This window comes from Neomonachus schauinslandi, chromosome 7 (genome assembly GCF_002201575.2).
Source record: "Neomonachus schauinslandi chromosome 7, ASM220157v2, whole genome shotgun sequence".
Taxonomy (NCBI): Eukaryota; Metazoa; Chordata; class Mammalia; order Carnivora; family Phocidae; genus Neomonachus; species Neomonachus schauinslandi.
This window is the reverse complement of record NC_058409.1, coordinates 12474130-12489803: the sequence shown is the minus strand read 5'-3', so window position 1 is coordinate 12489803 and position 15674 is coordinate 12474130. Positions and strand designations below refer to the sequence as shown.

Sequence of the window (15674 nt, the reverse complement as noted above, 5' to 3'; positions counted from 1 at the left end):
CTTATAATGAGTAGAAATTCTTCTACTAACCCAATTTTGGGAATCACACGTTTTAAATTTCCAAGAATTCTTTCCTGTTCTTCTGCCTTTACTTCATAGTAGCTTATTTTTATTTTAGAATGCAGTATCTTCCTGAATCTGAGGAATTGTTCCTCATAGGTCATTTATCCTGCTTAATGCCTCTTTTTAGGCTCAGTAACTGTTGGCAGCCCATTTCTGTTCATAATTGACAAACTGACCAGCATTACTGTCCTCTGTTCTATTTACCATAGCAGGCTTCCCTACACTAAGGGAAATAGCTTGCTTAGGTGTTGTGCTATTTGGCTCCATCATGCCTATGGTGAATGGACAGTAAGTTGACTGCCTGTTAAATATACTTGGGCAGGTAATGAAGAATAGTTTTTTGTGCCTTAAAATAGTATATACGGAAGGCTATAATGAGTGTTAAGTCTATAAAATAATTCAGACTACAGAAGGCACTGAATGCCATGCCAAAAAATATGGGCTTCTAGATACAATGAGGAGGCTTGAAGGGCTCTTGAAAAGAACAATAATGTGATCTTCCCTTACAATGTGGTTATACAACTATATTATTTGTTGTTATATAACTGTGTTGGCAACATGAAGAATACATTAGAAAGGTAAGAGTTGAGGTACAGAGCCTAGCTTAGGAGCAATATTGACAACCAAAGTAGAAAAGCATGAGCACTAAAGTATATGTTATACAACTGAAATTACAGTAGAACTCTAAAAGCTGTTAGATTAAGTCCCCTCAATTATCCCTTAAGGAGCAAAGAATGTTGCCAATTCTTAATAGAAACCATATGCTCTCAAAAGTTTGTTTCATAGCTACGAGAAAAATTACCATTAACTTTAGTGAAATGGTAACACAGCTAAGTGATAAATTTGGTAGGCAATAAGGTTGCAGCACACCAAGATACAAACAACACACGAGGAGAGTTGAAGGTTTGGAAGTCGAGAGAAAAGGAAAGGCAAGACGGACCATCTGTGAGGGTGCCATGTCTTTTTAGTGAAACAGCTCTGAAGACAAAAGAGCAGGCTGATTTCCCCTGTACCTGTTGTTTAAAGTGACAGTGAGACACTAGGGGGGCAGAGAGGCAGTCTGAGGAAAACAGGACGATGGGAAGTGAAGACAGTAAGGGATACTCTAGAGGAGGGTTGAAAAACTGTTTCTTAAAGGGTCATATAGTAAATATTTTAGGGCTGCCATCTATAAAGTCTTTGCTTTCTTGAACTCTGCTGTTGTAGTGGAAAGGTAATTAAAGAAAACAAATAATGAGTGAGGTAGCTGTGTTCTAGTAAAACTTTATTTACAAATAAAATGTAGGTAGGCCATGATTTGTTGATGCCCTGTTCTAGACCAGTCCTCAGAATGTTTAATGTATGTACAAATCACAAAAGTATCTGGTTAAAATGCAGATGGTGACTCAGCAGGTCTGCAGTAGAGTTAATAATCTGCATTTTTTTTTTTAAATATGGAACACTTTACAAATTTGTGTGTCATCCTTGCGCAGGGGCCATGCTAATTTTCTCTGTATCGTCCCAATTTTAGTATATGTGCTGCAGAACTGAGCACAATAATCTGCATTTTTAATAAGCTCCCAGATTTTACTTGCTAATTGACCATACTTTGAGTAGGTTCCAGAGGACAAAGAAAGTAGAAGTATTTAATCAAAAATGTGTAATATATGGTGGTCCTATAATCATTTGGTCCTTAACATCATTTAAGTGAATTTTAATGGATATATACACATATACACACACAACACACCCAGGCATACACAAAATGTCATTCGAGAAAGAATGAAATGAATATAAGTGTTCTTTGAAAAGACTTTTATAAGAAAGACTTCAGATAGATTAATACTTTATCCTTAGCTCACTGAGCTGTTCTCTTCAGAAACACAGACTAGTTACGTTTATAAACTTCCAACATAATCAAACCATATTCCCATTTATATTTTTATATACTACCTTATTTCCTTGGTAGTTAAATCTCATTCTCGTAACTCTTGAATTGCCACCAGATCGAAAACAGGTTATTTGTTGAGAATGGCCCCATTCAAACATTCTGACACTTCCATCTTGAGCTCCTGTCAGATCTGCATTATGAAGGGCAAAAACGGCAAATTTACTGCAGTAGTCTTTGGAAGGTTTATTTTTGAATCCAAGTGAAAACCTTTATGAAAGAAACACTTTTGAAATGAATCACAGTCAATTTACATGAACTTACCTTTATGAAATTTTGTTTGAGTGTTTTTAATCTTAAAAACAGTTTTATGATGTACTTTCATTTGACTAAGAATATACCCTCATACTACACAACAGAAGCAATTAAATCAGACCTCCGTAAATTTTATTTCCTTCTGAAATTATCTCAGTGTTATATAATAACCAGTAAACAAATTCCTGGGTGAACTAAAGAGCCAATTCTTATCAGCCTTTAAACTATTAATGTTTAAACTTATACATTTTCTCTGGAAAAAAAAAGACTGTAGAAAGTCTTGAATGTCATGCATGGTAAAGAAAAAAATCACTTCTAATAGTTATTCTGATCGACTGGATAGCTCAAATGTGTTGTATGTTTCACTGAGGAATGTGAACAAGCTGAATAATTATTAATTCATCACTTTGCCATTTACTGATTTTGTGATACTAGGCATCTTAATTAATCTCCGAGCCCATTTCAAATTGTCCTGTAAAAGGGGAATAATGATATGTAAGTTAATGGACAGCTATGAGAAGTAAACGAGATAATCCATATAAATCATTTAGAAATATGCTTAACACGGACGACTCAATTTATGTTAAGTATAATTATCAGTAGTAATATGGTATTCAATGTAGTAAAAACACTGATAAATTTTTACATTAATTTTTACATTATTTCACACCTTTAGTGTAAGTAATGGAAGTTACTCTCTCTTCATTTTAAATATATGGTTCTCTTGAACCCTTCTCTTGGACACTGGTACGCAATTTTGATGATAGCTGCTTGTAGTACTTAGGACAGTGAAGTAGAAAAGAACACTGGTTTTGTCAAATGTATTTTATCAGATTATCTCTCATTATAAAAGTAGTATAACGTTTTTGTATGTTATGAAATTGAAGGAACATGAATATTTTTTAATTAACAGGCACTGCACTTATTACTCTGTGGTAGGACAACTTGATGACAGGCACAACTTAAAAATCATATTAAAAAACCTGAATACTGAGATGCCAATATGAATACTGATTCCAACCCAAAAGTATATTTAAAGTTGTCTTTTTTATTTTTTCTCTGCTTCAGTACATCCAAATAAATTCCCCATTAGTTAAGTTCCTTGTTAAAGGAGAAAAACTTTTGAGATTCCCAGGAATATTAACCATTAGTGTGTCTGATGAAAGGCAAACTGACAAAATATTAATAAAATACAAAGTGACTATGATGAGGCAATAAATGACCAAGATAGGGTTCTGATCTATGTAATAAAAGACGGGAGTGATCAAAATTATTAAAACAATTAATTATGACTGTAACTTATAATTGTGTAAAGAGTCCAAAAATGTTAAAAAATAAAATGTTCTAACTTAGAAATAGGCAGTCAACATAGTGAAGAGTTACTGCATCAAGTTAGCCTTCTCTATTAATTCAGGAAAATTTCTTTTTCTATTGTTATCCAAATTTGAAATGAAGATTTTATTTGCTAGCAGACATTCTCTACAAAAAAAAGTAAAATAGTTGACTACCTTTCAAGTGAAACTAAAAACTTGCTTTAAATTCCTTAGAACACTGGCTAATTATTATCAACTTACAGTAAGGAAGAGTTGGATGAGAAGTCATTCTTCTGACATTATTAATAGCTTTCTTAATCATCTGTTAACAAAGAAAAATCATTCGTCTATAGTTACAAAAAGTAGTATTAAAAATACAAAATGTGACAGAAAATTCAAATAACATTTATTTATTTACTTTTATGTGATTCCTAACTACCATTGTGGGTGCTAAAAATACTAAACGTAGTAACAGAAATTAAATTTAATAGCTCAGCTCTCTTATGTTTAAGTGCACATACATTTTCTGCATCACTGACTAGGCTCTAAGAACAAATTCACCTTGAGAATTTAGTCTTACCTCCTTTCTTGCCAATTCTTTTCTGATCCCATTAATTTTATTGGAATAATCCTGAATAGTATAAGGTTAAAAAGACAGGCAGAAGCATGTGAAAAGAAAAAAAAAAAAAAAAGGTAAACAGAAAATTGTATAAATTTTTAATTGGTAGTGTGGAATTGTTTATACATCCATTTTTAAATCATATTTTCAATGATTTAAGTAGCCTGTCAAATAAGAATATGTGAAATTAAAGAGAATTTTAATTAATAGAACAATTCCTATTTATACAGCACCATAACTACAATTATATGTTATCCTAAGTTTGTAGCATCAATCCTAAGTAGATTTGTTGTTGTTGTTGTTCTTGTGGATTTTAAATTGTCCATTAGACTAAAGTTGTGAGTTAAGTGGGGATTGGGTAGGGAGGAAGAGAGCAGGCTAGCAGAAGCGGTGAAGGACAGAAACAATGAAAGATGGTTATGGTTGTAATTATACTGCAAAACAGAAGTTGGTCATAACAAGTATTCTTTTTTGTTAGAATTAGTAAGTCAATGAAGCAACAGAATTAAGAAAATATTTCATTAATTCTCCACAAAAAAAAAAACTTGCTGAATGTTACGTTTGGCAAACTTGTTGAAATCTTACGTTCCTTTTTAATTAAAGAAATGCCTAAATATTCCTATTCTTTTACTTTTCTTTCTGACTAAAGTATCAAAGTAAAACCATTAACAAAAAAATACATAAACACAGGTTTAATAAAATTTCTAACGCATATGCAGAACATTATAAAGGAAAGAAATCATAACTTACTTTAGAAGATCCTTATAAAAAAGAATCACCTGATTATACTGGTGTCTTTTTCTTGAGGACGGAGTGGGACCAATTAGATTAATTATGCTAACAAATCACAATGATCCCCTCTAAAAAGAGGTCCTTCTGGGGCGCCTGGGTGGCTCCATTGTTAAGTGTCTGCCTTCGGCTCAGGTCATGATCCCAGGGTGCTGGGATCGAGCCCCGCATTGGGCTCCCTGCTCTGCGGGAAGCCTGCTTCTCCCTCTCCCACTCCCCCTGCTTGTGTTCCCTCTCTCGCTGTGTCTCTGTCAAATAAGTAAATAAAATCTTAAAAAAAAAAAAGCGGTCCTTCTAAGATGTAGATAGAAAGAAAATTCCATCCTAACAAGAATGACAAAGGTATATTTCTGTATTATAATGCTTTGTAGTAAAAACAAGTATTTTTTGAGCACTGACTATATGCCAAACGCCATTCTAGTTAGAGATCATCAGTGTCTAAGGCAGGCACAACAATCTTTCACAGAGTTTACATTACAGAGTACATTAAAAAAGACAAAACTGGGCGCCTGGGTGGCTCAGTTGGTTAAGCGACTGCCTTCGGCTCAGGTCATGATCCTGGAGTCCCGGGATGGAGTCCCGCCATCAGGCTCCCTGCTCAGCAGGGAGTCGGCTTCTCCCTCTGACCCTCCCCCCTCTCATGTGCTCTCTCTCTCTTCTCATCCTCTCTCTCAGATAAATAAATAAAATCTTTAAAAAAAAAATAAAAAAGACAAACTGATACAGGCCATTAAAGATGATAAAATGGGCGATAATATGACATATAGACTGACTACGGATAGAGTAGGGAGGGACAGATGCCTTCACTAGAGAAGCAAGGGAAATCCCTGGGAACCTGAGTTGAGATCTGAATGGTAAAACAAGAACGCCTGAAGCAGAAAGCAAGGCAAAGGCTCTGACAGGGCAATGGAGCTTGATGTTTTTGAGAGACAGAAAGAGGGCCACTGTAATTAGAGCAAAGCGAATCAAGTACAGAATGAAGAGAGATGAGGCTGCAGAGGTTGCCAGGGGTTAAATCACAGTAGACTGGAGAGGCCACCTGAAGGACTTGTTTTTTTAAAGTTGTACTGGGAAATCCGAAAGTCTTAAACAATGGAGTGACAACCTCAATGATGCTCTAAAAAAGAGCAACTCTGGCCGCTGTATCCAGAACACAGGGAGCAAGTGTGGCAGCAGAGACCAGCAAGAAATCTGTGACAGGAAGAAGGGCATTGTATTCTCCGAAACTGGAGTTGGAAAAACTGCCTATCATTTCTTTTTATATATTTTGTATATTCTCTTTAAGTTTCCCTTTAAAAGATGATAATATCAGTAAGTTTTTAAAGAAAATAACCACACCACCAGAAAGCCAGAAAGAATTACTGGTCCTGGGTTTCTCTGACTCCATGTATCATTAAGTATTAATAAAAGAATCTCATTGAGGGATAAACATGGATCACATCTTAATCAGGGCTCAAGAAGATCCTCAGACAAAATATAAACAAATGACTGTGGCTATGTTCCAATAAAACTTACTTATAGATAATGAAAATCTGAATTTGATATAATTTTCATGTGTCACAAAATACCATTCGACTTTTTTTTTCTACCACTGAAAAATGTAAACACTATTCTCAAGCACGTTTATACAAAAATAGTTTGACCCACAGACCATAGCTTGCTGATGCCTGATTTGTAACAGCAGGTTGCAAATAATGTATTTTAAATTATTTAAAATGTCATATTTTTTTCATATGAAAACATATTATTCTTCACAATCTAAATTTATAATTTCCAGCAAGTCTGACTTAATAAAAAGTTAAGAATTTTTAAAAAATGTTTAAATCATCCTTTATTAAACTAGAGGGGGAAAAAAGACATTTAAACACAATATTTTTACTTGGTGTGTGTGTGTGTGTGTGTGTGTGTGTGTGTGTGTGTGTTTAAGTAAGTAGGCTCCATGCCCAGCATGGAACCCAATGCAGGACCTGAACTCAGGACCCTGAGATCAAGGCCTGAGCTGAAATCGAGTCGGACGCTCAGCTGACTGAGCCACCCAGGCACCCCTGTGCACAGCGTGCTGCACTCTACATACCACAGATGCTCCTCTGCCAGTCTGTGTACTGCCGAGCCACGGCATGTTGATTGGAGTGCCAGGGTTGCTGTGCGTATATGGGGTTGTACCCTGCACAGCTGTTAAATCATCACGAGCATGTATAACCAAGAAATCTTCTGATCTACAAAAGAACGTCAGCTGGAATGAAAGCAACCCATTAGTTCTTCATTTCTTCTTCTTTATGTGAAAGCTCTAATATATGCCTTTGTATTTCCCTCTAAAATTTTCTTCAGCTCTTAACTCCTAACTCGTAGACAGTAACTTCATATGTGAACAACTGCAGAATCTCTCACTTTTTTTGTTTGTTTGTTTCTTTATTGTGTTTTTAGATTCCACATATGAGTAAAACCATATGGCATTTTTCTTTCTCAGTGTGACTTATTTAACTTAACATAATTCCCTTTAGGTCCATCCATGTTGTTGCAAATAGCATTATCTCATCCTTCCTTATGGCTGTGTAATGTTCCTGTGTGTGTGTGTGTGTGTGTGTGTGTGTTTTCCTTATCTATTCATCTGTCGGTGGACACTTAGTTTGCTTCCATATCTTAGCTAATGCAAATAATGTTGCAGTAAACATAGTGGTGCATATATCTTTTCCAATTAGTGTTTTGTTTTGTTTTTCTTTTTCTTTTTTTTTTTATTTCTCACTTTAATCTCTTCTAACCCTCAATTCCTTTTTTTAAAGCTCCTGCCAACCCCTTTTTCACTCTTTATCATATCAGCATCCACTATACTTACAATCTAGGAATATTCCTCTAAAAATCTTTTGAAAGCTATAGTTCTGTGATATCATCATTTTAACACAATGTTACTGAATTAAAAACAAAGTATAAAAGTACCCTTTGGTTTCCATTTCAGCATCATCATCTACCCAAGTATAGATCTGTGTAGCCAGAATTCCAGAAACATCCAGTTCTTGAACATCATGGCTTGAAGCAATTGCTATGCAGTTTCTATTTGCCTGAAAAATAAATCATATCATAATTTTTTTAAAAAAAGCACAAGTATATTAACTACTTCTAAAAATGGAAACTACAAAATAGCCCCTAGAAACTTTAACATACAGAAAAGACAGCATTTTCACAAATGAATATTTAAAATTAATTTTACTAATTAAATCCTGAGTGTAATAATTATCAGCTTGATCTTGGAGATATGTTTATGTTCTAAGAATTCAAGAGCATCTAACAGAAGGCTCCTCTAAACGGTAATGCATGTACCACTTTATTTCTTCTCCCAGCACTCTCTCTCCAGTCTGCTAGTATGGTACAATCTCCCTGACGTTTGCACAGTTCCGAAATGTGGAGGGAGGGGTTGGATAGAAGCTCTAGAAGGTAGAAAAGGGTGAGGGAGATAAGGAACATCAAACTAAAGAAATAACAGTGCATTATTCAAATAGGATAAGTATCACTTTCATGTAAAGCTTTTCAGTCTTAAACAAGAAAAAATTTGGGAAATGGTCACAAAGGAAAGGTATGGGGGTAGAAAAAGAGTGGGTAAAGTATGTCAGAATAATCATAAATAATAAAAAAAACTTAAAAAAAAAGAATAATCATAAATTAAAAGTTGGTTATATTAGGGGCACCTGAGTGATGAAGTCGGTTAAGTGACTCTTGGTTTCAGCTCAGGTTGTGATCTCTGGGTTGTGAGATCAAGGCTCAGTGCAGAGTGTGCTAAAGTTTCTCTCTCTCGGTCACCTAGGTGGCTCAGTTGGTTAAGTGTCTGCCTTTGGCTCAGATCATGATCCCAGAGTCCCGGGATCAAGTCCTGCCTTGGGCTCCCTGCTTAGTGGGGAGTCTGCTTCTCCCTCTGCCCTTCACCCTGCTTTGTGCTCTCTCTTGCTCTCTCTCTCTCTTAAATAAAGTTTTTAAAAAAACAGTTTTTCTCTCTCTTTCCCTCTGCCCTCTCCTCCACCCCCACGCTCTCTTTCTCTACCCCTCTTTAAAATAAATAAATCTTTAACAAAAAGAACTGGTCAGATTAAATGACATAAAATTTTAAACATCTACGAACTGAAAATGTACATCTCTAAAAGAGAAAATAAAATGACAGCAAAGAGAAAATAGGATTAACATTTCCATTATGTAAAATGCTAATACGAACTGAAACAAAAAAATGAATACCCCAGACATAAATGGAAAAAGGATATAATGAGACTGCTCAGAGATAATTCTCCACAGGTCTCTCTGTTTCTGAATGTCCAGTGAGTGACATACTGACTGCTGTCTGTTCTGCAGAATGGCTGTATACCTATGGTGTCTCCCTCCAGATCAAAGGGCAGGTACACTTAATGTCCATTAGAAAAGATTTAGGTTCCCTAAACTCAGTGTTCCTTTCCTATAATGCAACCTACTCTGTGTGCAGTTATCATTTGGCCCCCTCCCTGCCACTCTGTGGTAATGTTAACAGAGGAAACCAGAGCATAAATGCTGATATTCTGGATACTGCTTCTGCTATTAGTAAAAAACTGTCTTTTGCCTCTGGTCCAGGAGTCTCTGTCTTCTTACAGCATCCATTAAACTGAGAAAGATAACTTGTTTGCTTGAATGCAGAGAAAAATCTCAGGCCTTTCACAGTTCTTAACACAGATAATTCACAACTAAACAAATGGGAAAAAGTTCAATCTCATCAGCATTTTAAAATAATGCAATTTAAAGCAAAAGGTATTATTTCTCATATACAAATTTAGCAAGGATGTAAAACAATAATCAATCTGGAGAAATAAAAATTAAACAGGTACACTCTTCCTGCATGGTGAACAACGGATTTTATATATGTGGATGACTGTTCATTACTAGTTACTTATATATATATATATATATCCAAAAAAGAAAAGAAAAAGAAACAAGTTTGTTTTATAGCACAGAATATTTAAAATCATATTTTTTTTCAAGGGAAGGAAGATACTTGTTGGGTGTAGACAATAATTTTGTATTTGTATCTGACACGTATATACCATATTGCACAGATATTACAACAGGAGAACTGTCTGGTTAAAGGGCTGATTCCAAACCTGCCTGTCTTCAACAGAAGTAGTCACTGTTCAGGGATGTGTAGAAGAGGGAAATGAGACAAAGGACATAGGGAAAGATGAGGACAGAAGGATAAAGGAACTATCTAGGAGAAATCAAAGAAAGACGTATCATAGGAAGATGGAGAACCAACTGGTGCATTGATTACTGAATGCATAATGCCATAGGGTATTTATCTAAATAATATTTTAAAATTATTTTAAAATTAGGAATATGTGAAAAAGGAGATATACATACTTAAGTGTACATATGTATGTGTGTGTGTGTGTGCGCAAATAAAACTGCAGCAGGGCATTTAGGGAAGACTGCACAGCTAAGGCTACCCCTTCTTTAAGGAGCTCACAGAGAGCTTTAAGGAACATGTTGAGTGGAAGACTAAGGAATGTAAAGGAAAAAACTAGGCAGCTACTGTAGCTGTAAGTTAATGAGTGAGAATTTCTGTAAGTCATATAAAAGCTTGAATTTGATCTAATATTAATAATCACATTCAACATATTCATATAAGGAAAATAAAAAACCTTTTTTTGAATTAAATGCTATAATATGTTATATAAATTCTAAAGGCTACTGCATATATAAATATTTGGTATTTCTCTGTGTAGTAATAAAACATTATTTTATCTGCTACATATCCAATAAATTTAATTATCAAACAATATAATCATTTTATAAAATAAAGTAACTTACTCAGATTGCAATTTAGGCAGTGGGAATTAGCTTTGGGAAAGAGAAATACTAATACTGAATAAACTGACAAAACAGGAGACATTCTTCAACAATGAATACTTAATAATCAAAGAATAAAAAGTCCACGCACTTACTTTATTAACAGCAAAGGCAGTAATGATGTCAGATTCCTTGTGAATAATCCTTGCTTTACCTCCAGGATATCCCAAGTCTGCTTCTATCTAAATGGAAGGAAAGAAAACACAAAAACATAGTGATTTTAGTCATAGAAAAAAATAGTATATGCCAATCTGTCATTTAATACTTGCATTAATTATTTTAAGAAACTTCTTAGACATTTCCTAGCAAAGGTACTATTTTACATGCTAATTATCCCTAAAACAAAACTTATTTGACCCGGGAAATTTAAATTGTTTCCAGCGTGCCTTCCCATATGTAAAAAGACAGTTGATACAAGATACAACTTCATTAATTGCGTATGTTCCCAATAAATTAACACAAATGAATTAACTTTAAAAGATCAAGACATTCTAATTATTAAAAAAAGATTTGTTTGCCCTATTTCTTAGCATTATAATCATTGGATAATATTTTATAAATATTAGAAGGTTAAAAAGACAAATATTTTTAGGTTTTGCACACCAAAGAGGATCATCCCTGTTGCATATTAATCTTTTTTTTTTAAACAACCTTTTAAAAATATAAGGACCATTCTTAGTTTACTACCTATAGAAGAACAGGTCAAATATGGCCAGCTGAACATAGTTTATGGGCTCCTAGCCTAAAACAACTTTTAATTTATAAAAAAAAAACAACCTGAAGCCCTGAAAGGCATAGTAATTTGCCCAGGTCAGTAAGTCATTTTAATAGATGAACAGACCATAACTCAGTATTCTTTAGATGAGGGAACTATATCAACCTTCTGCTTATCCCAGAGAAGGTATATACAAGGCCTTTGAACGCAGAAGATAATATTGTATAAAATCCACATTTACTGAAATAAACAGGTAAAAGGACAAGGCAATTATTAAGAGTTAGAAATGTTAATGTAGGATACTGTTTTATCTTATTTTACCACCTAACCTTCAATCTTTAAAATGAATTAGTATAAAATAGTTCACAACTCATTTTGAAGTACAGAAGTCATTAATTTGACAAAAAATTAGAACAGGGGCGCCTGGGTGGCTCAATCGTTAAGCGTCTGCCTTCAGCTCAGGTCATGATCCCAGTGTCCTGGGATTGAAGGCTCCCTGCGCGGTGGGAAGCCTGCTTCTCCCTCTCCCACTCCCCCTGCTGTGTTCCCTCTCTCGCTGTTGTCTCTCTCTGTCAAATAAATAAAATCTTTAAAAAAAAAAATTAGAACAAACTTGAGGCGTCTGGCTAGCTAAGTCAGGAGAGCATGCAGCTCTTGATCTCAGGGTTGGGAGTTTGAGCCCCACATTGTGTATAGAGAGTACTTAAAAATAGAATCTTTTAAAAAAAAGAATATAACAAATATAATTCCTGCAAAGTTTAGATAAAAACATCACCAATGCCTGTCCATTGTTTGACCAAGAGAAGTGAGTTAGCACTATTTTTAAAAATGGCAAATAAGAAGCCTGTTGAATGGCAAGTTGAGACTTGTAAGATAACCAAACCCTGCAAATCCTATGCAAACAAAACTCATGGTCACTGGATATAAAGATGTCAAATATATTCTAATCTAAAATACCATCTGATAACATAAAAGAATTTCAGTGCTTGCCAAACATTGTGGTTGATTTCAAAGTCAACTTCTTTTCTAAGGATAATCTTACCTCTGGCTACAAGAGGTCCATCAAATGTATATAATGTATAAGTTAAATTCTGTAATTTTATGACAAAAATCTCAACTTAGTCACATATCTGCCTGGTATCTAAAGCACACTAACTGTCCACTATTGGATTTTAAAGAAATGGAAAAGAAAGACAAATGATATTTGCAGGCGACTGAGGAGTATGTTATTTGCTGGTAATGGGTAGGTGGGGGGGGAAATATATTCATTTTACCTGCAGAGCTTTTTCAAACTTTAAATTTACGGAGAAAAAACTCCAATAGGCATAAACTTCAAAAAGTTTCTTCAGGAACGCCTGGGTGGCTCAGTCTGTTAAGCATCTGCCTTCGGCTCAGGTCATGATCCCAGGGTCCTGGGATGGAGCCCCAGGTCAGGCTCCCTGCTCGGCAGGAGTTTGCTTCTCCCACTCCCGCCCACTCGTGCTCTCTCGCGCTATCTCCGTCACTCTCCCTCTCTCTCTCTAATAAATAAATAAAATCTTAAAAAAAAAAAAAAAGCTTCTTCAATGTGAAAATACATTCCTGTCCTCTCATTACCTAGATTTAAAAAAATATTAGTTCTTAATACTGTGGCCCAAAGATCACCTGCATAAGAATCAGCTGGAGGGGGCGCCTGGGTGGCTCAGTTGGTTAAGCGACTGCCTTCGGCTCAGGTCATGAGCCTGGAGTCCCAGGATCGAGTCCCGCATCGGGCTCCCTGCTCGGCAGGGAGTCTGCTTCTCCCTCTGACCCTCCTCCCTCTCATGCTCTCTGTCTCTCATTCTCTCTCTCTCAAATAAATAAATAAAATCTTTAAAAAAAAAAAAAAGAATCAGCTGGAGGGAGGGAGAAAGCATGGTGTTTAGCATCTCAAAAGCTTATGCATATTTAATTTTGAGATGAATGGCAAGTGGTAGGAAATGAGCTTGGAGACCAGGCAGGATTCAGTGTGCAGAGGGCCTTAAAAGCCTTAATAAAGAGTTCAGATTTTTTTTTAAAGCTAGGAAGCCGCTGCAAGGGTTTAGATAATCCTGCGTGTTGTGAGGCAAAGTATACAGGGTGTGAGAATGGCTGCCAGATCAGTTAAGAGGCTACTTCAGCAGCTGGGGTGAGAGGTAAAGGGGGATTTGATTAGGGTAGTAGCAATGGTGGTAGTAATGAGTGGTTGGGATTAGGATAAATTTTGCTAATGGACTGAAATTACAGTAGGAGCAAAAGAGAAAAAGCAAGGATAGCTCCTAGATTTCAGACCATCATGGTAAGCGGGTGAGTGAAGGTACCATTTAATGAGACAAAAGTGAAGAAAAAGTGGGGATTTGGATTAAGACTAGGAGAAGAAAGAAAATTCTGTGTTTACATATTCAGGGTGAGATAGCTATTAGATTAATAAGGCAAGTCCAGAGTTCAGGAAATGAATGGGCCAGAAAGAATTGATTTAAGAGTTACCATTTAAGAGCTAGCTGTGGGTGATATTTAAACCATGAGATAGCCCAAAGAGAAAGTAAAGACAGGGAAGAGAAAAGGTTAGAGAACTAAGTCCTGAGACACCCAACGTTTCTAAGAGAGGAAAAAGATAAGCTAATTCAAGATAGAAGTAGTTTGGGGAAAGAAATGCTGACAGAATAAATTGACAGAAGAGGAAACATTCTCCAACTATGAATACTTAATTATCAAATATGATGTTACAGAAACCAAGTAAAGCAAGTTTCAGGAAGGTGGCTGCGGTCAACAGTATCAAAGGGTACTGAACAACTGAAGTAAAGAAAGACAGAACTGACTACTGAATTTAGCAACCTGGAAGTCAAGGGTGACTGACTTTGACTAGTAAAATCTCAGTGGAGTGGGCTGGAGATAACACTTAACTAAATCAGAGAGGCATGTGACATCGGTGAATAGGGAGGGAAGTCCATTGGGGAAGATTCACAGGGGCATTCAACTGAATTGATAATGTTTTATTTCTTTAACTGGGTGGTTCCTCCACAGGGTGTCTGCAACATTACTCTTTAAGTCTTCTCTGATGATTTTATAGGCAATTCTATAAATGAATTTTCCTAGATAGGGGATTACAGAAATAGGGAGTAGAAAGATTCAAAGGTAGGTTTTTTGGTTTTCATTTGAAAGTAAGACAATAAAATATATTTGCTTATGCTGCGAATAATTTAAGGGAAAGATAAATATTTCTCATGGAAGAGGGAGGGAAGATAACTACTGAAGCAAAGTCCTTGGGTAGATAAAACAGAGAGAGGATCAATGTACAAATGGAAGATCTGGTCTTGGACAAAAAGTGACAGCCTATCTAGTATTAGAAAAGGCAGAACAAAATATCTGCATATAGAGCAGAAGTTAGATTTGGTGGTAAGAAGATTAGTCTAAATCCCCTACACTTACTTTGCTGGCAAAACAAGGACACCAGTGGGAAATAGCAAAGGAATATTGGAAGTTTGAGGAAAGAGGGCAGAAGTGGGGAGAATGGAAAAGAGAACAAGAAAACAAATTTACTACAGAGTCATTTATTTTGATGGTCAGGTAGTTTAATTTGGGATTTGTGGCTATAAATTTCAAGGCAAGCCCCCATGGTTTGTGCTTTTTCTTCATCCATGTTCAGCTATTCGGGTGAATATGTCACCAACTAGACCCCCAGAGACCTGACCTTTACGGCCCACTTGCTTGTTCTCCCCGACCTCTGTCCCAATTTTTCCTTGAGCTCTTCTTTCCAGCTTATCTCTTAAGTCAAGCAAAGAGAAAGCAAAACCACCCTTCCAGCAACAGCACCTGCCCTGACAAGACCTCCAGCTGGCCCAGGCCACCCAGACCAGTGTGATCTCAACTTCCGACTTCTACTTGCACAGATGGACCAGAGAGTGACCTCTAGAATGAGGATGACTATCTTTACCTCATTTAGTACTAGAACTCCGCCCAAGGAGGAGGACATGCCTTATCTGCATAACATACAGCATGTGTATAGGCATGTTTCCTTAAGGCATATGCGTGACCTTCGCTGACTCTGCACAGGAGGACCAGGATTCTCCATCTAAATATGCATCCTAATCCTAAATAAAAGGAACCCATTCACCCTTGCTCGGGGATGCAAAGCTTTGGAAG

At 36.0% G+C, this 15674-nt stretch overlaps 1 protein-coding gene and 1 non-coding gene across 4 annotated transcripts in view; both read right to left on the bottom strand.

Moving 5' to 3' along the window:
• Positions 1-15674, bottom strand: part of DMXL1 (Dmx like 1) — a 135889-nt gene that overhangs the window by 13378 nt on the left and 106837 nt on the right. For all 3 annotated transcript variants that reach the window (XM_021702213.2, XM_021702214.2, XM_044917059.1), the window contains 5 exons: positions 10915-11001; positions 7901-8022; positions 7041-7182; positions 3820-3880; positions 1996-2123 (listed from right to left, as the gene is read on the bottom strand). In XM_021702213.2, the coding sequence (XP_021557888.1) occupies positions 1996-2123; positions 3820-3880; positions 7041-7182; positions 7901-8022; positions 10915-11001 (540 nt within the window). The remainder of the gene's footprint in view (positions 1-1995; positions 2124-3819; positions 3881-7040; positions 7183-7900; positions 8023-10914; positions 11002-15674) is intronic.
• Positions 1491-1597, bottom strand: LOC123325344. Its single transcript, XR_006540363.1, has one exon. It is a non-coding gene; the product is annotated as a U6 spliceosomal RNA (small nuclear RNA).